The sequence below is a fragment of the Rana temporaria genome, chromosome 12 (genome assembly GCF_905171775.1).
Source record: "Rana temporaria chromosome 12, aRanTem1.1, whole genome shotgun sequence".
In the NCBI taxonomy this organism is placed as follows: Eukaryota; Metazoa; Chordata; class Amphibia; order Anura; family Ranidae; genus Rana; species Rana temporaria.
Genome location: NC_053500.1, coordinates 108,586,525 through 108,610,023, shown reverse-complemented (window position 1 = coordinate 108,610,023; position 23,499 = coordinate 108,586,525). Strand labels below are relative to the sequence as shown.

Genomic DNA, 23,499 nt, shown 5'->3' with positions numbered 1-23,499 from the left:
TAATTGTTCCTCTGTTTAACCCCTTATTAACTCTCAATTTACTCTAATCAGCCTTAATTAACTCCTTATTCCCCTCCATTTAATTCTTATTTTCCTGCTGATTTTTTTTTTCACTTCTATTTTGTAAACTATTAATAATTAAAACTTTTATTTGTTTTGTTAGTTAATATTTTTACACCTTTAACATATATTTACATGTTTCAAAAAAAGTGCAAAATGTAAAAAAATAAAATTATTCATGTAATTTGTAAAAAACTTTTCAATGTTTTGTACCACTGCTTACAGCTGAAGTATAAAGAAAACAGTAGCGGGAAGTATGGGTAATTGGTATCTGCAAGTACTAAAAAAAAAAAGTATTGGTACTCGTACAAAAATGGTATCGGTGCATCCCTAATTTGAACCTTTTTAAAGTCTTTTGTACAATAAAAAGAAGAGTTTTAAACTTTTGGTGTGGTACCTTTAAAGTTCTATTAGGTTGATCTTGGTAGGGATTCAGTATTTTTCAGTATTTTTCTTTTTTTGTTGTCAATTTTGTTTATTAAGTTTTAAGAGTTGTTACAGATATATCCATATTTGACAGTCATAGTTACAATAAACATAGAATTAATGTCTATATCTAGATTGAGTTCCAATAATAAAATAAGAAGGCTTAAGCTAATCTATGATAAGCAATAACTGGTGTTACATAGATTAATATTATGTTTGATGTCAATTCTAATAGATTACAAGACAGATATTAACAATGTATAAAAATGGTGTATGAATGGACACCGTTATTAAGATGAAAAATAATAAAAATGTCAAAGTATATATGTCATTGAATTAACATATATTAGGATGGAGAGGAAAAAGCGCGAAAACAGATATTTACTACATATCTGATAAGTACATATTAACCAGTTCCGGACCGCCTAATGTACATATACGTCAGCAGAATGGCACGGACAGGCACATCAACGTACCTGTACGTTCTCTGCTTGACGTGGGTCGGGGGTCCAATCGGGACCCCCCCCCCCCCGGTACTTGCGGCGGTCCGGTAAGCTTCAGGAGCGATCCGAGATGAGGGGGCGGCGGTTCGTTTTTGTCCGCTCCCTCCGGATTGCTCCCCAGCCAATCCGCTTCCTCCCCCGCCCTCCTCCGCCTGCATTGTAAACACAGGCAGAGGAGGAAGTGATGTCACCGCTCCTCCCGCCGGTATATACGTCCAGCGGAGACATCACACAGTGAGTACACAAGCACTACACTGACACCTGTACACATAGGCATACAATCCCCCCCCCCCCTGTCACCCCCCGATCACCCCCCCCCAGCCCCCCCCCCTGTCACACTGTCACTAAATAGCAGTGATCATTTACTGATCACTGCATTTAGTGTCAGTGTGACAGGCAGTTAGTGTCAGGCAGTTAGTGTTAGGTCCAGGATAGCCCCCTACCCCCCCAATAAAGGTTTTAACCCCTTGATCACCCCCTAGTTAACCCTTTCACCCCCCTTTTGCCAGCGTCACTAAGCGATCGTTTTTCTGATCGCTGTATTAGTGTCGCTCGTGCCACTAGGTAGCTAGTTTTTTTTTGAGGTTCGCCGCCATGTTTTTATAGCGTTAGAAAATTTATGGGGGTACCTAACGCTATAAAAACATGGCGGCGAACCTCAAAAAAAACTAGCTACCTAGCGGCACGAGCGACACTAATACAGCGATCAGAAAAACGATTGCTTAGTGACGGTGGCAAAAGGGGGGTGAAAGGGTTAACTAGGGTGTGATCAAGGGGTTAAAACCTTTATTGGGGGGGGGGTAGGGGGCTACCCTGGACCTAACACTTTTAACCCCTTGATCACCCCCTAGTTAACCCTTTCACCCCCCTTTTGCCAGCGTCACTAAGCGATCGTTTTTCTGATCGCTGTATTAGTGTCGCTCGTGCCGCTAGGTAGCTAGTTATTTTTTGAGGTTCGCCCGCCAGGTTTTTATAGCGTAAGGTACCCCCATACATTTTCTAATAAAGGTTTTAACCCCTGATTGCCTCTAGAGTTAACCCTTTCACCCCCCTATTGCCAGCGTCACTAAGCGATCGTTTTTCTGATCGCTGTATTAGTGTCGCTGGTGCCGCTAGTTATTTTTTGAGGTTCGCCCGCCAGGTTTTTATAGCGTTAGGTACCCCCATACATTTTCTAATAAAGGTTTTAACCCTTGATTGCCCCTAGAGTTAACCCTTTCACCCCCTATTGCCAGCGTCACTAAGCGATCATTTTTCTGATCGCTGTATTAGTGTCGCTGGTGCCGCTAGGTAGCTAGTTATTTTTTGAGGTTCGCCCGCCAGGTTTTTATAGCGTTAGGTACCCCCATACATTTTCTAATAAAGGTTTTAACCCCTGATTGCCCCTAGAGTTAACCCTTTTACCCCCCTATTGCCAGCGTCACTAAGCAATCATTTTTCTGATCGCTGTATTAGTGCTGCTAGGTAGCTAGTTATTTTTTGAGGTTCGCCCGCTAGGTTTTTATAGCGTTAGGTACCCCCATACATTTTCTAATAAAGGTTTTAACCCCTGATTGCCCCTAGAGTTAACCCTTTCACCCCCCTATTGCCAGCGTCACTAAGCGATAATTTTTCTGATCGCTGTATTAGTGTCGCTGGTGCCGCTAGGTAGCTAGTTAGTGCCAGTAACGCTTACATCCACGCGCAAAGCATACTCCCCCCATATGTGGAATTACACCCCAAAATACATTCTGCTGCTTCTCCTGAGTACGGGGATACCACATGTGTGAGACTTTTTGGGAGCCTAGCCGCGTACGGGACCCCAAAAACCAATCACCGCCTTCAGGCTTTCTAAGGGTGTAAATTTTTGATTTTACTCCTCACTACCTATCACAGTTTCGAAGGCCATAAAATGCCAAAATAGCACAAAAACCCCCCAAATGACCCCATTTTGGAAAGTAGACACCCCAAAAAGGCTCCCAAAAAGTCCCACACATGTGGTATCCCTGTACTCAGGAGAAGCAGCAGAATGTATTTTGGGGTGCAATTCCACATATAACCATGGCATGTGTGAGAAATATATCATTTAGTGACAACTTTGTGCAAAAAAAAATCAGTTTGTCATATTCCCGCAACTTGTGTCAAAATATAAAATATTCCATGGACTCGACATGCCTCTCAGCAAATAGCTTGGGGTGTCTACTTTCCAAAATGGGGTAATTTGGGGGGGTTTTGTGCTATTTTGGCATTTTATGGCCATCGAAACTGTGATAGGTAGTGAGGAGTGAAATCAAAAATTTGGGCCCTTAGAAATGCTGAAGGCGGTGCTTGGTTTTCGTAGTCCTGTACGTGGCTAGGCTCCCAAAAAGTCCCACACATGTGGTATCCCCGTACTCAGAAGAAGCAGCAGAATGTATTTTGGGGTGCAATTCCACATATAACCATGGCATGTGTGAGCAATATATCATTTAGTGACAACTTTTTGTAAATTTTTTTTTTTTTTTTTGTCATTATTCAATCACTTGGGACAAAAAAAAAAAATATTCAATGGACTCAACATGCCTCTCAGCAGTTTCCTTGGGGTGTCTACTTTCCAAAATGGGGTCATTTGGGGGGGTTTTGTACTGCCTTGCCATTTTAGCACCTCAAGAAATGAGATAGGCAGTCATAAAATAAAAGTTGTGTAAATTCCAGAAAATGTACCCTAGTTTGTAGACGCTATAATTTTTGCGAAAACCAATAAATATACGCTTATTGCGATTTTTTTTACAAAAGACATGTGGCTGAATAAATTTTGGCCTAAATGTTTGACTAAAATTTAGTTTATTCGATATTTTTTACTTTTTGTTATAAGAAAAATCTTTTTTTTTCAAAATTTTCGGTCTTTTTCCATTTATATCGCAAAAAATAAAAATCGCATAGGCAATCAAATACCATCAAAAGAAAGCTCTATTTGTGGGAAGAAAAGGACGCAAATTTCGTTTCGGTACAACATTGCATGACCGCGCAATTACCAGTTAAAGCAGCGCAGTGACAAATTGTAAAAACACCTTGGGTCTTTAGACAGCGTATTGGTCCGGGGCTTAAGTGGTTAATTCTATGGAACTCAATAACTTATTGTATAACAAATAAAAAATAAGGAGTGTGAATTGAAGAGCTTTGCTACAAAATTTATAAACATCAATGGATATCAAAAGAAAAGAGAAGAGAAGAGAAGAGAATAGAAAGAGAAATAAAGGTAAGAAAAATAAAGATAGGAAAAATAGAAGGAAAAAGAAGTCCCAGAGATTTTTTATAATGTTGGTCATACATATGGGTATACCAGGTATATATTTGTATCTGTGTTCACAAGGTCTTAATAAAGTGGTGTCAAAATTGGGGGAGAGGAAATGAGCCACCCAAGGATTCCAAATTTTCTCAAATTTTTCGATATATTTTTCAGCATTTTATGTATATGTGCATCTTATACACTTTATATTCTACCTTTATCTTCTCTACCATAAATGTGATATATTTCTGGAGGTGATACAAAATATGCCAACACAAAACACCAACCTTCAGTCCGGATGGTGAATGGAGAGTCCGCCAATCGTTTGGCTGAAAACTGGCCACCCAGCGAAGTCATCAAGAAGCAGAGGGTGAAAAATCCAATCCCCAACACAAAAATCCTGTAGATTGTGAAAAAATAAGATTTACCCTACAGGCAACAATAACAAGACATTTACCGACAGAAACATGTTACATGACGCACTTTACCAGAAGATGTCTTATATGTCTTTTCCAACCAGAAAAATATTTGACACGGTTTGATTTTAGGGCGAAGGGCTAATCACATTACATTTATTAAACACAGAAATAAATGTAGAAGAGCATTACCATGCCTCCCAATTTTATGAGATGAGAAAGAGGGGTAGTATTTAGAACAAATTACACCTCTACACACACACCGCTAGTTACATGAACCATGAAAAATTGTTATGCAGAAAAGGATTGGTTAAAGTAGTATTTTGGGATATACCCAACAAATCGTAAAACCACTCCCTCCCTCTTATAACACCTATACTAACTAACCTGTGTAAGAAAGATGTACCAGTATATACCGTATATACTCGAGTATAAGCCAAGTTTTTCAGCCCTTTTTTTAGGGTTTGAAAATACCCCCCTCGGCTTATACTCGAGTCAGTGTACCTGAAGGGCTGCGAGCGTCCATTGTTTAAAAGTCGCGGCTTCCCCCTGGCCCCATCCGTTATAGGCGTTTCCCAGCAGACACTGTGTTTAGTGTTCCACCGATCACGGATGTCCTCTCATCCTTGGACTCGGTTTCCCAGCAGACACTGTATTCAGTGTTCCGCCAATCACGGACGTCTTTTCATCCTCGGACAAGAGAACGTCCGTCTGCTGGGGAACCGAGTCCGAGGATGAGAAGACTTCCGTAAAAGGCTGCTGAGAAACACCTATCACGGAACGGGACCAGGAGGAGACCGCGACTTTTAAACAATGAATGGACACCCGCAGCCTGTAAAAATTTCAGGTACACTGACTCGGACACAAGGAGGCTACAATGGGCGAAGTGAAGTGGCAATGGGCACAGTGAGGTGGCAATGGGCACAATGAGGTGGCAATGGGCACGGTGAGGTTGGGCACAGTGAGGCTGCAATGGGCAGAGTGACGCGTGCAAATGGGCATTGTTGACCATCTTTTCCCCTTACAGTGGCTGCTGCATTCTCATCCTAGGCTTAAACTCGAGTCAATACGTTTTCCCAGTTTTTTGGGGTAAAATTAGGTACCTCAGCTTATACTTGGGTAAGCTTATACTCAAGTATATACGGTACCTATTTTCAGACCGCTCCAGTCACATAATCCAGCTCCCCTGTGTCAGCTAGCGATGGCTTCAGGTGAGAGGAGGTAGCACAGACAACAGATTTGCCATAGTAAGCCTATGGGTAATGTCACCGCTCACACATTGGCCATTGTCAATCGCTTTCTTCAATCTCCTGCAGCTGGTGCTGGCTGAAATGGGGAGATCGGATAACTGAACTGGAGCGGTCTGAAAATAGGTAAGTATACAGATATTTCTTTCACAGGTTACACTGATAAAAATTATTCTGTTGGCTTGTAATTTTAACATAAAATTCTTATAATTTTCAACATAAAATTCTTATAATTTTCAACATAAAAATAAATCTTAATTAATTGACAATGATATTTTAACCACATAAGCCCTGGACCCTTTTGCTGATCAAAGACCAGGGCACTTTTCGCGATTCGGCACTGCATCGCTTTAACTGACAATTGCGTGGTCGTGCGACGTGGCTCCCAAACAAAATGGACGTCCTTTTTTTCTGACAAATAGAGCTTTCTTTTGGTGGTATTCGATCACCTCTGCGGTTTTAATTGTTTGCGCTATAAACAAAAATAGAGCGACAATTTTGAATTTTTTTTTTTTTTTTTACTTTTTGCTATAATAAATATCCCCAAAAAATATATATACATTTTTTCCCTCAGTTTACATATTTTTGGTAAAAAAAAATTGCAATAAGCGTATATTGTTTGGTTTGCGCAAAAGTTATAGCGTCTACAAAATAGGGGATAGAATTATGGCATTTTTATTATTAATATTTTTTTTTACTAGTAATGGTGGCGATCTGTTATTTTTATCGTGACTACGACTTTATGGCGGACACGTCGGACACTTTTGACACATTTTTGGGACCATTGTAAATTTTCCAGCGATCAGTACTGATTACTGTGAAAATGACACTGGCAGTGAAGGGGGTTTACCACTAGGTGGCACTGAAGGGGTTAAGTGTGCCTAGGGATGTGTTCTAACTGTAGGGGGGGATGGTCTGTGTGTGACATGACAGTGATCACAGCTTCTGATTACAGGAAGCTGTGAACACTGTCCTGTCACTAGGAAGACTGGGGAAATGCTTGTTTACATAAGCATTTCCCCGTTCTTCCTCACAGTGACATGATCGCAGACATCGAGTCCATGGGACCCGCAGTCGGAGTCACAGAGCTCGCGGCGGGCGTGTGCCGCCGGCGGCGTGTGCACGTCCACAATGCTGCGATCTTAAAGGGGACATATATATATACGTTTTCCTCCTGACGAGAATCCTGGCCGTGTGTACAGGGCTTAAATCTACCCCAATAACTTGTGCGCAAACCAATCAATTTATGCCTATTTTACCAAAAATATGTAGAAGAATATATATCGACCTAAACTGATGAATACATTTGTTTTTTTTATATTTTTTGGGGGATATGTATTATAGCAGAATGTAAAAAAATATTTATTTTTTCAAAATTGTCAGTCTCTTTTTGCTTATAGTGTAAAAAATAAAAACCGCAGAGGTGATCAAATTTCACAAAAAGAAAGCTCTATTTGTGAAAAAAAAAATAAAGGTCAGTTTTGTTTGGGTACAGCTTCGCACAACTGCACAATTGCCAGTTAAAGCGACGCAGTGGCGTATCGCAAAAAATGGTGTGGTTATTAAGGGGTCAAATCCTTCTACGACTGAAGTGGTTAAAGTGTAAATTACTTTCCTAAAAGGCTTAAAAAAAGTTTGTTTTGTTAGCTGATGCTGCTTAAATAATATTACATTTGTAACAATTTATAAATAATAAATGTTAATTTGTTTTGAAAGCCTGTTTCATGAGACTATTCCTTTTTTTAAAAACATATTATTGTATTATTTTTATATAAAAACCTTCAAGCATACAGTATATTAAATACATTTGGAAGACAAGTGTTACCAACTTAAGAAAATTGAGTAAGTTACTTAGTTTTAAGTGATATTACCTTGTAAGTAACTAAGCAATAGTGGTGTAGTGGTTAGCACTTTCATCTAGCAGTGAAAGGGTCGCTGGTTCAAATCCTGGCCACGAAACTCCCTGCCTGCCGTTTGCATGTTCTACCCTGTGTCTGTGTAGGTTTCCTCCCACACTCCAAAGACATGCTGGTAGGGCAATTGGCTCCTATGTATGAATGTGCATTAGGGATTTAGATTGAATGAAAGGGACTGAATGTACAATGTATATTGTAAGATTGGGGTTATTAGACTCCAGCGATTGATGCGTTTTCCAGTGAGTATGCCAATCCAGAACTGAGTTTTTAAGGGCCTGGTAGCCCAATTTTATTTAAAAGTTCACAAATACAAATAGCAGCCCTCGCAGGGGGGGTTCCACTATTCCCGTATCTTGTCAATTCAACAGTTTAGCCTCCTGGCTATTAAACTTTAAGCACACACCTAGCTTATTCTTGCCATCCGACTGTTTCAGGCCTGTAGCCTAGTTCAGAATTCTGTTCCTCAAACAGTTTCCCAGAGATAAGCTCAAACCTCGCTTTCTTTCTGTCAGCGTCTTGCTGCTCAAGTTCTGTTCCTCAGAACACACGGTTTCCTGGAGTAAAGCACAAGCCTAACTTTCTCCAGGCAGAGATGCCGACATGCATCCAGCCTCTGAGTCCTCTCTCAGAGGGTTTGGGAGTCACCTGACTCCCAGCACAGACCTCCTGTCTGTGGGGTGGGGCCCTGAGCAATGTTCAGGTCAGACTTAAAGTGGAGTTTCCATCCCAAACATTTTTTTTTCATTATTGTGCTCATTAGACCTAAAAAGGTAAAAAAAAAAAAAAAAAATTGTTTTTTACTCATCTGGAAATGCCTGTTGCTATGCGTTCCCACAAAATCTGCCTTTGAAACCACCTAGGATTCTGACATCATCTCCCTCTAATGTCATAATTTCCCAGGATGCAGTGCGCTGTCCAATTATCACTCCCCATCCAAGACTTCCAGGAAGTAAGTGCTTGTTGGCTTCACAATGCCCACAAGTAGTTCTTACATGAACGAGCCCCGCAAACCAGGAAGTGAATGAGAGAACAGAAACTAGAATGCCGGAGGTGATATAGATGAAGGAATTGAATAGGTATTTACTCGTTTTTTAACAGAATTATTACACTATTCTGTCTGTCTACCTTGCAGACATTAATTTTAGGCAAAACATTTTTTTCCTTTACAACTCCTTTAATCCAAACCATTCCATTGTAGCTCTGGCTGTATGTTTAGGGCCGTTGTCCTGCTGGAATGTGAACAATGTGGTCTTGTTCTAAGATTGACCCTGACTCTGACCAGCTTCCCTGTCCCTGTTGAAGAAAAGCATCCCCACAACACAATGCTACCACCACAGTGGGGATGGTGTGTTCAGGGTGATGTGCAGTGTTAGTTTCCCACCACACATAGCGTTTTGCTTTTAGGTCAAAAAGTTCAAATGGGAAGGGTCTCATCTGACCAGAGCACCTTCTTCCACATGTTTGCCGTGTCCCCCACATGGCTTCTCGCAAACTGCAAATGGGACTTCTTATGGCTTTCTTTCAACAATGGCTTTCTTCTTGTCACTCTTCCCTAAAGGCCAGATATGTGGAGTGCACAACTAATAGTTGTCCTGTGGACAGATTCTCCCACCTGATTTTGAAAACCATTTATAATTTTCCTTCCACTTTACAATTATGTGCCACTTTGTTTTGGTCTATTACATAAATTCCCAATAAAATACATTTTACGTTTTTGGTAATAACATGACAAAATGTGGAAAGTTCAAGGGGTGTGAATACTTTTTCAAGGCACTGTACATCACTTTTCTACTGCCAGTAACACCTTTTTTGCGTATAATAAAATGTTAAAGATTGATGCACTGCCTGCCACTGACTCCATCTGGATCTTCCTTATAGCAGTCCCTGAGTAGTTTATATTTCCTTGGTTGAATAATTTACTCTTAGGCCTCGTACACACGACCGAACATGTCCACTGAAACTGGTCTGCGGACCAGTTTCCGCGGACATGTTCGGTCGTGTGTACGGCCGACCGGACAATTTTCCGGCGGATCGGACAGGTTTCCAGCGGACAAAAATTTCTTAGCATGCTAAGAAACATGTCCGCTGGAAGCCTGTCCGTCGGACATGTTCGATCGTCTGTACGACTCACCGGACATGTCCACTCGGCCGAAAGCCTTTGCATGCGTCGAAGTGATTCGACGCATGCGTGGAAGCATTGACCTTTCAGGGTCGCGCACGTCGCCGCGTCATCGTCGCCGTGACGGCGCGGCCACGTCACCGCGTTCGCTGTCTGTGGGGAAATTTGGTCTGATGATGTGTACAGCCATCAGACCAAAATCCGCCAGCGGACATGTCCGATGAAAACGGTCCGCGGACCGTTTTCATCTGACATGTCCCGTCACGTGTACGAGGCCTTACAGTTCCCTCACCCTGGCTTTGCACACCTAGAATGGAACTTCTAGTGCAGTAAGGTGACACTATGCTCTACTCTTCTACCATGGGGACCCAACAGAAGGATCGTGACCTAAGCTCTGCTTCTCCCCAGCCTTCGCCACTTTCATGTTCTCTACAGAGCGGAGAGCAGGAGGCATCATAGTGCTGGATGGAGGGTGGGGTGGGAGCTGTCTGAGAGATTGGTTGCTAGGCGGTCCTAGCAACCAATCACCAGTATGTTATAATGAAATGTTAACTCCACCAGCTACCGTTCCCACCTTCCAACCCAGCACTATGCCATCTCCTGATCTCTGCTCTGCTGTACACACTCTGGACAATAGAAAGGCTACCTACACATCCTGGCCCGGATTCAGAAAGGACTTACGACAGCGTATCTCCAGATACGGCGTCGTAAGTCCAAATGAGCGCCGTCGTATCTATGCGCTGATTCATATAGGCAATTACGCCTGAACTTGCCAAGATACGACCGACGTAAGTCTCTTGCGCCGTCGTATCTTGGGTGCATATTTACGCTGGCCGCTAGGGGCGCTTCCATAGATTTACGCGTTGAATATGCAAGTGACCTAGATACGCCGATTCAGAAACGTACTTGCGCCCGTCGGATTTAGCTACGCCGTTTACGTAAGGCGTCGGTCCGGCGTAAATTTACCCCTCATAAAGCAGGGGTAAGTCATGTTAAGGTATGGACGTCGGAACAGCGTCATATTTTACGTCGTTTGCCTAAGTCATACGTGAATAGGGCTGGGCGTATGTTACGTTCACATCGTCAAAGCATTGAGAAGATGTATCTTAGGGAGTATTTGCGACGTGACTCTGAGCATGCGCGCGCATGCGCCGTTCAATCGCCATGCATTTACATGGGGTCACGCTTCATTACAATACAACACGCACGCTGCCTTGCTACTTTGAATTAGGCGGGCTTACGCTGGCCCATTTACGATACGCCAACGTAACTTTGGGAGCAAGTGCTTTCTGAATACAGTACTTGCCTCTCAATGTTACGTCGGCGTAGCGTATTGGAGATGCGTTACGCCCGCTCAAAGATACGACAATGTATCTGAATCGCGGCCCCTGTGTGTATATGTGGGGGGGGGGGGGTTGATATGAAGGGGACAGAGGAGACATTGTTGGGTGGAGGAGAGAGTTGGGGGGGGTTGTGATGAGAAATGGAACAAGGACACTGCTTTGGGGGATGAGGAGGCAGAGAACACTTTGTGGGGGGGCAGAAGATACTGCTATCAGGGAGTAGTGGACACTAAAATGGGGGTGATGTGAAGGGGGGCAGAAGACACTGTTTTGGTGGAGTACAGGACACTACTGGGGGAGGAGGCAGCAGAGTACACTACAGAAGGGGGAGTGATGTGTAGGGGGTAGAGGACATAGGATTGTACAATCATATTATACCATGTATGTGGTCAGCTTTACTAAAGTAATGAATTGAGGGAATTTGCCATCTGTGGACACTGCGAACCAGGCCGAGGCAGCAAGCACTGAACCTCTACAAAGAGTTTATGAAAAACATGGTTACGCTTTTAGTTCCAATGACTTCTTGTTCCCACTGGAGAATAATGCAGGCGGACTTTAGTACTTTCCGGTAGGACACCAGCTGACATAAAACATTAGGCTCCACTTAGCTTCATAGCAAGTGTAAATAAAATACCAAACAGCTTATGAGTTGTAAAGATATGGGGGATTGTGTGCACATACTTGTGACCGATATCATCAACTATTTAAACACAAAGTTGCATTTAAGGTTTACTGATCCTTTAAGTTTCTAATAATAAGACATTACAGTTAATGAGGTATTCTGACTAAAATCTGCAGCGAGCCGTATCAGCTTCTTTTCTCACATTGCCAATAAATGCGATACAACTGCAACTATGCACCTTAATGGTAGAAAGAGAAAGTGAAAATTGATTAGCTATAAGCTTGATGTATTTTGGATGTATAATGAGGAAATTAAAGAGATAAAAGTGATTGCATTTAGCTATTATTTATTAGGCTTCTTGACAGAATGCAGAGCAGAGAATATAGTCTGGGATCCTTAAAGCGGACCTTCAGTTATTTTCTCATATTTCCATCTATTAACTACTTGCTTACTGGGCACATATACCCCCCTCCTGCCCAGGTGAAATTTCAGCTTCCGGTACTGCGTCGCTTTAACTGACAATTGCGCGGTCGTGCGACGTGGCTCCCAAACAAAATTGACGTCCTTTTTTCCCCACAAGTAGAGCTTTCTTTTGGTGGTATTTGATAGCCTTTGCGGTTTTTATTTTTTGCGCTATAAACAAAAAAGAGCGTCAATTTTGAAAAAAAATACAATATTTTTTACTTGTTAATATATAAATAGCCCAATTTAAAAAAAAAAAAAATCTCAGTTTAGGCCGATACGTATTCTACATATTTTTGGTAAAAAAAAAATAAAAAATCGCAATAAGCGACTGGTTTGCGCAAAAGTTATAGCGCCTACAAAATAGGGGACAGAATTGTTTATTTTTTATTTTTATTTTTTTACTAGTAATGGCGGCGATCTGCGATTTTTATTTGGACGGCGACATTATGGCGGACACATCGGACACATTTTTGGCGCCATTCACATTTATACTGCGATCAGTGCTATAAATATGCACTAATTACTGTATAAATGTGACTGGCATTGAAGGGGTTAACACTAGGGGGTGAGGAAGGGGTTAAATATGTTCCCTATATAGTGTTCTAACTGTAGGTGGGGGGGGTGACTGGGGGGGGTGACCGATCTGTGTCCCTATGTACAAGAGACACAGATCGGTTTCCTCTCCAGAGACAGGACGCTGTCTCGGTGTGAGCCGGCAATGAGAGATGATCTCATATGTTCACAGCTCTTTCTCTCAATCTTGTTACAGTTTGCAGGGGGATGAGGGTGGCAGGAGGGTGGAGAAGGTTTCAGCCAAAGGAGGGCCAATGAGAGCTGTAAAGCTGGAAGAGGGCGGAGACTGCAGAGATCCATGTGTATTCATCCAGAGAGGAGAAATGTGCAGGCAAGCAGTGGTGTGAGTGTGTCTATGTGTGTGTACGTGTGCGTCTGTATATATCTGTATTTGTTAGGGTTGCCAACTGTCCAGGATTCACCCAAACAGTTCGGATTTTCAATCACGTGTCCGGGTTTTAGACTGCCTGAAACCCAGACACATTATCAGACAAGACAGTTGCTCCCCAGGTAACTGAGTACCTCAACCGCCAAGTGTATAGGCATGTGCACACCTTAACCACTTAAGCCCAGAGCCTGTTTTTCAGACTTGTGTTTACACGTTAAAAACAAGTATTTTTTTGCTATAAAATTATTTAGAACCCCCAAACATTATCATTTTTTTCTCACACCCCAGAGAATAAAATGGCGGTCATTACAATACTTTTTGTCACACCGTATTTGCGTAACGGTCTTACAAGCACACTTTTTAAAAAAAATCACTTTTTGGAATAAAAAAAAAACAACAGTAAAGTTAGCTCAATTTTTTTTTATATTGTGAAAGATAATGTTATGCCGAGTGAATTGATACCCAACATGTCACGCTTCAAAATTGCACCCGCTGGTGGAATGGCGTCAAACTTTTACCCTTAAAAAGCTCCATAGGCGACATTTAAAAAAAATCTACAGGTTGCATGTTTAAGTTACAGAAGAGGTCTAGGGCCAGAATTATTGCACTCACTCTAACGATCGCGGCGATACCTCACATGTGTGGGAAACACCGTTTTTATATGCAGGCGCTGCTTACGTATGCGTTCGTTTCTGTGCACAAGCTCGTCAGGACGGGGTGCTTTAAATACTTTTTATTATTATTATTATTATTTATTTTACTAGATTATATTTATTTTTACAATGATTTAAAAAAATTGGGTCACTTTTATTCCTATTACAAGGGATGTAAACATCCCTTGTAATAGACAAAAGAGTGACAGGTCCTCTTAAATATGAGATCAGGGGTCAAAAAGATATATCATATTTAGACTAAAATGCAAAAAAAACAAAAACTGTCATTTGAAAAAATTACAAAAAGAAATTGTCTCTTTGATCCCGCGTACACACAATCATTTTTCAGCATGAAAAAAAAACTATGTTTTTCCAACTTCATCATTAAAAAGACGTTGCCCACACACCATTGTTTTTAAGAAAATGCAGGTTTTTAACGTCGTTTTAGCCCACACACGATAATTTTTTACAACCTGAAAAACGACATAGTTTAAAACGTCATTAAAAAATGCAGCATGAAGTTCTATATTAATTCAGAACCACTGTACTATACTAACTCATGGCTGTGGCATCATGCTATTTCTGAGATTCTATATTAATTCAGGGTCATGGTACTATACTACTTCATGACTGTAGTACCACACTACTTATGGGGTTCTACATTAATCATTAAAGTGGGAGTAATCTCTCATACATGAATTTTCCCTATAGGTAAGCCTATAATAAGGCTTGACTATAGGTACTGTAAAAATCTCCTAAACGTGCACCATTTAGGAGATATTTACTGTACATGCAGCCAGTGACATCAACGGCGCATTCGCTCTAAAGGAATGGCCATCCGGGTCCTTCCTTTGAAGTCCTGTGTCGTAAACACTGGCTCCCACGCTTGCGTGGGAGCGACGTCATCGCAGCTCTGGCCACTCACACAGTCGGGTTCCACGAACCGGGAAGGAAGATGGGTGAAGATGGAAGCTCTGCAGCGGTGACAGCTCGTTCTAAGGTAAGTTTAACAAAATGTGCTAGTATGCGATGCATACTAGCACATCATAACTTTGCCTTGCAGGTTTAAAAAAAAAATCGCCGGCGGTTTACTACCACTGCATTGACATAGCTGCACCCGATTTTGCACTCTCCAGTTTTAGTAAATCAACCCAAAGTGTTTAATATCATAGTCTTCTGCTTATACTAATAGCTGCCTTACCACACGCTGTCTTCTAAGTTCTTATCTTTAGCATTACATACAGGCATACAGTACATTACTTGTGAATTGATTGTTGCATAAAATTATAACATTTAAAGGGGTTGTAAAGGATTTTTATTTTTTTCCCTAAATAGCTTCCTTTACCTTAGTGCAGTCCTCCTTCACCTACCTCATCCTTCGATTTTGCTTTTAAATGTCCTTATTTCTTCTAAGAAATCCTCACTTCCTGTTCTTCTGTCTGTAACTCACCATCGTAATTGCAAGGCTTTCTTCCTGGTGTGGAGAAAGCCTTTTGAGGGGGCGAGCAGGCAAGTCAGGACACTCTCTACTTTGCAGATAGAGAAAGGAGCTGTGTGTTAGTGGGCGTCCTGACACTCCTGCTCGCGCCCTCCCCCCTCAAGAGGCTTTCTCCACACCAGGAAGAAAGCCTCGCATTACGGTGTGTAGTTACAGACAGAAGAACAGGAAGTGAGGATTTCTCAGAAGAAATAAGGACATTTAAAAGCAAAATTTAAGGATGAGGTAAGTAAAGGAGGACTGCACTAAGGTAAAGGAAGCTATCTAGGGAAAAAAAATGTTTTCCTTTACAACCCCTTTAAGTATTATCAAATGTAACAAGCAAAGCAGAAAAATACCATTACTTTCATTTTTAGCTTAAGGCTTAAATTAATCTGACAGATTGCTACATAAAATGCCTATGTTGTCCTTCAACAATAATAGAGGAACGCATCCAAAAATTACATAAATGCATTTGGATGCAAAACTGTCTATCGTTATTTCTATTTATCTTGCAAAATAGAGTGTTTGCATACTAGCTGAGGTTTTATCCTAAATGTTTAGAACACGGATGCAAATTTTTCATGATAACTTGTTGTAACCCAGTCTCACTCTAATAGCCGTCATAAATTATCAAGCTTTCACTCTTGAGTAACAAGAATCTTAACCAAAATACATCCTGATCTCAGACTCCTCACTTGTAAATAGCTCAGCAGGTCAAATGGCCAAATTTGCATTTATCATTGGCTGTTTATTAGCCTCAGGATCCAAACTTAAAGTGTTACAAAACCCAGGACCCTGCATTCACTATATCTGGTCTCCTACAGTACACAGAACATGGAAATGCAATTATTTTAATAATTGGCCCTGTGCTAAAAAAAAACTCTAGCAATACACACCAAACTGAGCATGTGCAGCCTGACTCCATAAACTCTGTAAATATCATGCCGCGTACACACGACTGTTTTTCATGTCATGTCACGTTTTTTTCGACGTGATTCCTTTCAAGCCAGCCTTGCATACACACGATTGTAATGAAAAATGCTAGAGCAAAGCATTGTGACGTACAACACGTACCACGGCACTATAAAGGGGACGTTCCATTCGAATGGCGCCACCCTTTGGGCTGATTATGCAAATTTCCCTTCTCATAACTTGCTTCTGAGCAAAACGACGAGAAAAATAGAGCAGGTTCTAAATTTTTAATGCCCATTTCTCTCATAGAGAAAAATGCTCTGGAGCCTACACACGATCGTTTTTAACAACCAATTAAAAAAAAAAAAATTCTCGTCATGAAAAACGGTCGTGTGTACGTGGCATTCGTTTTTTTTGTGAGACAATGGAAGGAGATCATTAGAGGAGACAGGATAGAACAGCCTTTTTACGCAATGCAGAGGATTAACCCTTTAGCTTCCACACTAAGGGGTATAACAAGTATGCTTTACTGCAAGGGTAGGCAACCTCGGCCCTCATGCTGTGGTGAAACTACAAATCCCACCATGCCTCTGCCTCTAGGAGTCATGGTGCTTAATCAGATTAGGCGACCCGTCAGAATGTGTAACGGAAGTGATGTTTCATCGCCGCCATCTTGCTACACCCCACACTCCTCTACAGTAAAGATACACTGGGAAGGGGGCAAGCGAAAATATTGTTACACCCACCGGAGTTTTGCATTTTACACATTTTTTTAACAGTAAACTGAGTTTATATAGTGAAATACAGTACTTACAACTCCGACTTACTGTTTAGATGTTGAATTTTAAAAGCTGCGGCAAGCGTGTGGATCTCACAGCTTTGCTAATCGGACAGAAGTTGTAAACATTCACACGGTGTTCTAAGTATTGTATTTCACTATATAAACTCAGTTTACTGTTAAAAAAAAGGTGTATAATGCAAAACTCCAGTGGGTGTAACAAGATTTTCACTTTCCCCCTTTCCTTCCTATCCTTACTGTGGAATTGTGTTGGGTGTAGCAACATGGCGGCGACAAACGTCACTTCCGTTACACATTCGGAAGGGTCACCTAATCTGACGAAACACCTGTGATTGTCAGGGTCTTGCAATGTCTCATGGGACTTGTTTCAAAACAGCTGGAGGGCCGAGGCTGCCTACCCATGCTTTACTGCATATACAGTCTGCTTTTACTGTTGTGGGTTTAGTAACACTTTAATCATTCACCTGGGGCAGCATTTTTATTGTTAACATAGTGTTACATATTTCAATAAGCCCCAGCTACAGACCATGTTATCCACCACCATATATTTGTGGGGAAGAGACTATTGCCCTCTCAACACTGGAATAAGCTGCTTTGTCAATTCAGGTGTTTGGAAGCTGGCAGTGGGTTATGGGGGTGGGATGAGTATGAAGTTGACAGGGGGTAGGCTGATAGTAAAGGTGGCAGTGTCCACTGTTTTTATGGGAAGTGGATCATCCATCAATTAAGATGTGACACCCCACCAACTGTGATCTTTAGTTGCTGGGCATGGAGGAGAAGGGAGGAGCTGGGCTCTCATTTAGGATATGTATACACACACATATGTGATGTCATACCATGTGACCTGACTAGCTCCGGTCAAACAGGAAATGTTCTCTTCAGCAATAGAGACCAAACTGAACATGTGCAGCCTGACTCCACTCACTGCCTTATGCGGACTTGTCCAGGGGGACAGTACAGGAGGGGGAGGATCTGTGCATACACGATTAAACAGCCTTTTTACACAATGCAGAGGATTAACCCCTTAGTTTTCACAGTGAGTATAACAAGCATGTTATTCTGCATATACAGACTGATTTTACTGTTGAACTCCTGAGCTAATAATAGTACAACCAGAATAAGGACATACTTGCCTGTATCGGTTAATTAGGAGCATTTTAAGCCTAAACACAACAATCCAATGAAGTACCAGAAGCAGATTAGGCCCATTAGCTCTTCAAGGTGAAATAGCCATCGTATTTGTATTCATTCATAAGAAACTTCCATGCCGCACAATATACAAGTTACCAGATGGCAACCTGTAGGTATTTAAAGATAATAATACTTATAGAAAACTGTATCTGTGGGATGGCAGCTGTATGGTCATGAACCTGTGACCTCCCATTGGCCACTCTTTCCTGATTGGATAGATCATTTCTGGCAACACCCTCCTCATGAACCAGTAAAGAGGGACTGAAACAGCAGTTCGGAGCGCTCTTTAACATCAAGCAAGGAACATCAGCTAAGATCTATGAGAGCCGCTGACCCATCTTATGCTCATTGATTGGACTCTGCTAAAAGCACAGAACCAGGTAAGTATTTCCATTCTTAAAACCTTGTTGTTTTGCCATTGCATTATTGTCTCTTTATTTGTTTGTGCTCTACAAAGTCGCACACAAGTCGCATGGATATCATGCAGCTGCATTGATTGTGACTTTTGAGGGTTTACATGTTTATGGCCCTCAAGTCACATGAAAATCGGACCAAAGTAGTGCAGGAACTACGGGCCAGATTCAGGTAGAAGTACGGCGGCGTAACGTATCGTAGATACGTTACACCGCCGCAAGTTTTCATCGCAAGTGCCTGATTCACAGAGCACTTGCAATGAAAACCTACGCCGGCGTAAGCCCGCGTAATTTAAATGGGCGTGTGCATGCTCCGTTTCGAAATTCCCGCCATGCTTTGCGCAAAGTGACGTCATTTTTTCGAACGGCGACGTGCGTAGCGTACTTCCGTATTCCCAGACGTCTTACGCAAACAACGTGAATTTTTAAATTTCGACGCGGGAACGACGGCCATACTTTATACAGCACATACGTGTGCTGTGTAAAGTTAAGGAAGGCACCCAAAACGACGACTAACTTTGCGACGGGAAACTAGACTAGCGGCGACGTAGCGAACGCGAAAAACCGCCGTAACTCCTGATTTGCATACCCGACGCTGTTTTACGACGCAAACTCCCCCCAGCGCCGGCCGCGGTACTGCATCCTAAGATCCGACAGTGTAAAACAATTACACCTGTCGGATTTTAGGGATATCTATGCGTAACTGATTCTATGAATCAGTCGCATAGATACTCTGAGATACGACGGCGTATCTGAGATACTCCGTCGTATCTCGGCTGTGAATCTGGCCCTACAACTTTAAGTTGTACAGATATAAACGGTACTCATTGGGAAACATGGGGTGCGACTTTAGAGTCCATGTGTGAATGGGGCCTTAAAAACAAAAAATAAAATATGAAAATAAAACAAAAAAGCATAAATATAAGCTGTAGATAATATACTGTATAGAACAGAAATAATACAGAAGACATATTACCAAAGGACAGATCCCACAAATGTATAACTATGTGTAGACATGTAAAGCTATAGTATGAACAATATAGGAAAGAGAAATAAATAATATTTTAAAAAAGTACAAAAGGGGAGAGAGGGGACACAGGAAAAAAGGAAGATGGTGGGATAGATAAAAAATGCAAAGAGGGGGTATTAATCTTAACCACTTCAGACACCCTCATTATATGTGATCTGTTTGAAGAGGAATAGGCCTCGTACACACGGCCGAGGAACTCGACGTGCCAAACACATCGAGTTCCTCGGCCAGTTCAGCACTGAAGCCGCAGAGGAGCTCGGCGGGGCGAGAGCTCCCATAGAACAACGAGGAAATAGAGAACATGTTCTCTATTTCCTCGCCGAGCTCCTCGTCGGCTTCCTCGGCCGAAAGTGTACACACAGAATTCAGCAAGAAACTCGGTCGGAAGCTGAATTCTGCCGAGGAAACTGGTCGTGTGTACGGGGCCATACTGTTTCATGGTAGCAGCTAGCTATCAAAACCCCGGTATCCTCTTCTTCAGTGGGTTATCCTCTACAAGATAAAAGTGGTCTCTGCGGCGGATACGCCGCAAGATCACTTTTATAGGCAGTGCCCCCCCCTGCCGCTCTCCGGTGCCCTCCGCCGCCTGCCGGCAGAGGCAATCTGCTCCTTTACCTTGCTGTGCATGGATACGAGTGAGGGGAAGATGGCCCCCACCCGTCTCCATATTACCCCAGATCTCATATTTAGGAGGACCTGTCATGTTTTTTTCTATTACAAGGGATGTTTACATTCCTTGTGATAGGAATAAAAATTACCCATTTTATTTATTTATTTTAAAACAGTGTTAAAATAAAAAAAAAATAAGTAAAATAAATGAGATTTTTTTTTTAAAGCGCCCCATCCCGATGAGCTCACACGCAGAAGCGACCGAATACGTGAGCAGCGCCCGCATATGAAAATGGTGTTCAAACCACACATGTGAGGTATCGCTGCGATCGTCAGAGCGAGAGCAATAATTCTATTCTTATACCTCCTCCATAACTCAAAAGATGCAACCTGTAGAATTTTTTAAACGTCGCCTATGGAGATTTTTAAGGGTAAAAGTTTGACGCCATTCCACGAGCGGACGCAATTTTGAAGCGTGATATGTTGGGTATTAATTTACTCGGCGTAACATTATCTTTCACAATATAAAAAAAAGTTGTGCTAACTTTACTGTTGTCTTTTTTTTTTTTTTCAAAAAAAGTGCGCTTGTAAGAACGTTGCGCAAATACGGTGTGAAAAAAAGTATAGCATTGACCGCCATTTTATAAATTATAATGTTTGGGGGTTCTAAGCAATTTTCTAGCAAACACAGAGTCTGAAAACAGGCTTGGTCCTTAAGTGGTTAAAGTACACCTTCTACCAAACCTGGGCTTTAACTTAAATATAATTATTTTTTGGTGTTGGATAGAATAAACAAGGTAAAGAACATCTCTCAATTTTGCTTTCTAAGGCCTCATTGGGCAGACTTTCCTTCACTTCTTGTCTCAGTTGCAATATTTTCACAGGAAAGAAAAATATGAACATTTCCAAACAAGGCCACAAATGACATTAGAAAGCTGGTGAGCGTTCAAGCCTTCCCCTACACAACTAAAGCTAAACTTTTAGTATTTTTGCTAAATTCTGGTAGGTTTTGGAGATTCCTTCTTGCTTCCTAAAATCCTAACACATTGACGGGGGAATACTTTCATGGGGTCACAGAGAGCCACCAATGTTACCCAGAACTGAACAAAAAGGTTTTGATTGGATGGACACTGTAAGGTACCGTATTTTCCGGTGTATAAGACAAGTTTTTAACCCCTTTAAATCTTCTTAAAAAGTCGGGGGTCGCCTTATACGCCGGTAACCTAACATCCCTTACCTTATCCTAAGACATGCAGAATCGCGGCCGTCCATTTTTCAAAGCCGCGCCTCCTACTTCTTCTGTTCCGTGATAGGCGGAACACTCAGCTTCCAAGGAGGCACTGTGTTTAGTGTCCGCCTATCACGGAGGCCCTCTTGTCCTCTGGCATGTAATGGGGCACAGTGAGTCTGGCATGTAATGGGGCACAGTAAGTCGGGCATGTAATGGGGCACAGTGAGTCTGGCATGTAATGGGGCACAGTGAGTCTGGTATGTAATGGGGCACAGTGAGGCATGTAGTGGCACAGTCCGGCATGTAATGGTGGCACCGTGAGGCGAGGCATGACTAGTAGGAAAGGGGTAGTCTTATATGGCGAGTACATCCCAAAACCAACATTTTAGCTGGAAAATTAAGGGGTCGTCTTATACGCCCAGCCGTCTTATACGCCGGCAAATACGGTAATGAACAAGCTGTTGCAGCTCAATGCATACATCTTTGGGTGAACACTCCGGTGGACACTTCGGTGCCAGGACCTACTGTAACTTGTTTCAATAATTCCATGCTGCTTGTTCGTTTTGGCCCTCTACTATGTTGGTAAATCCTTACTGAAAAAATAAATTGCGCTACCTCAACCACCCATCTTACCAAACACACACGTATGCAAGTGGGTGGTCTCCAGAAAGTTTCAGCAGTAACAATGCCCACCATGCAAGAAACAGTGACAGCGAATTGTCATGATCCCTTATGACAGGGGATCAAAAACAGCATATAATAGGTCCCAATCTCGCAGTTTCAGATGTGCAGTCCCAAGTAGCTCCCGACGTTCCCCCAGTGGATGGGTGCCTGAGAGTTTTGTGTACCGGCCGGCACATTAGATTCAAGGCAAATTTTAAACTGCATAACTGTAAGTGCATTTTTAATCTTTTAAATACATTTCTACATATTTAATGCACTACGTGGAGCTGTCACTGTTTCTTGCATGGTGGGCATTGTTACTGCTGAAATTTTCTGGAGAACGAGATCCATCAGGACTGCACATCTGAAACTGCGAGATTGGGACCTATTATATGCTGTTTCTGATCCCCTGTCATAAGGGATCGTGGGAATTCGGTAAGAGGCCAATCTATAAGTCTGGTGGAGGAGATGTCACTCTTTTCTTTTGGACACGTTCACAATTAATTAGTACTGTGGCACAGATGCACGGGTGTTTGACATACTACCTGCTATCTAATGGACTTTCTATTGTCAACATTTTGGACTGTTTATTAATTCATTCAGAGCCAAAATTCTAGTTGATGTTTTTGGAACCAAGTGCTTCTTGTTTTTGTTTTGTTTTTTGTTTTTTTGTTTATTTTTTCTTGTAAATCACCATGACTGTTGAGGGATTTTGAGGTGGCTGTATGCTGCATCCTAGAGGCCATTATAGGTCACTTTTGATATAGCGGCCAGCCTTTCACTTATATCACTATAGACCACCCACTTGCATACGTGATCTATTTTTTCCTTATGTTTATTTCTTGTATTTATTGTTTACACAGTAATCGCAGCACCTGGAGGGATTAGACTGTGACCACGTTGCAGGTCTTTTTCCCTCTTTTCTCCTCTTTCTGGTATTTTTTAGCGCAGTTTCTTTCCATTTTTCGGGTAAATCCTTACTGTCCAATAGGAATGAGATGCCAATCTTTGACCCTCCTAAGGAGTGTGTCAAGTCTCTGTTGCTAGGGGGCTTACCTCTGTATGTTTCGGCACAGTTTAAGAAGCTAACAGGTTTATTTTAAAGAGCAGCTTCAGTCGTTTTTGTGTTTATTAACCACTTGCCTACTGGACACTTTTACTCCCTTCCTGCCCAGGCCAGTTTTTAGCTTTCA

At 41.9% G+C, this 23,499-nt stretch overlaps 1 protein-coding gene across 5 annotated transcripts in view; it reads right to left on the bottom strand.

The window, feature by feature from the left end:
• MGAT5B (alpha-1,6-mannosylglycoprotein 6-beta-N-acetylglucosaminyltransferase B) overlaps window positions 1–23,499 on the bottom strand; it is a 293,322-nt gene that overhangs the window by 171,884 nt on the left and 97,939 nt on the right. For all 5 annotated transcript variants that reach the window (XM_040330121.1, XM_040330118.1, XM_040330117.1 and 2 more), the window contains exon 3: window positions 4,524–4,636. In XM_040330121.1, the coding sequence (XP_040186055.1) occupies window positions 4,524–4,636 (113 nt within the window). The remainder of the gene's footprint in view (window positions 1–4,523; window positions 4,637–23,499) is intronic.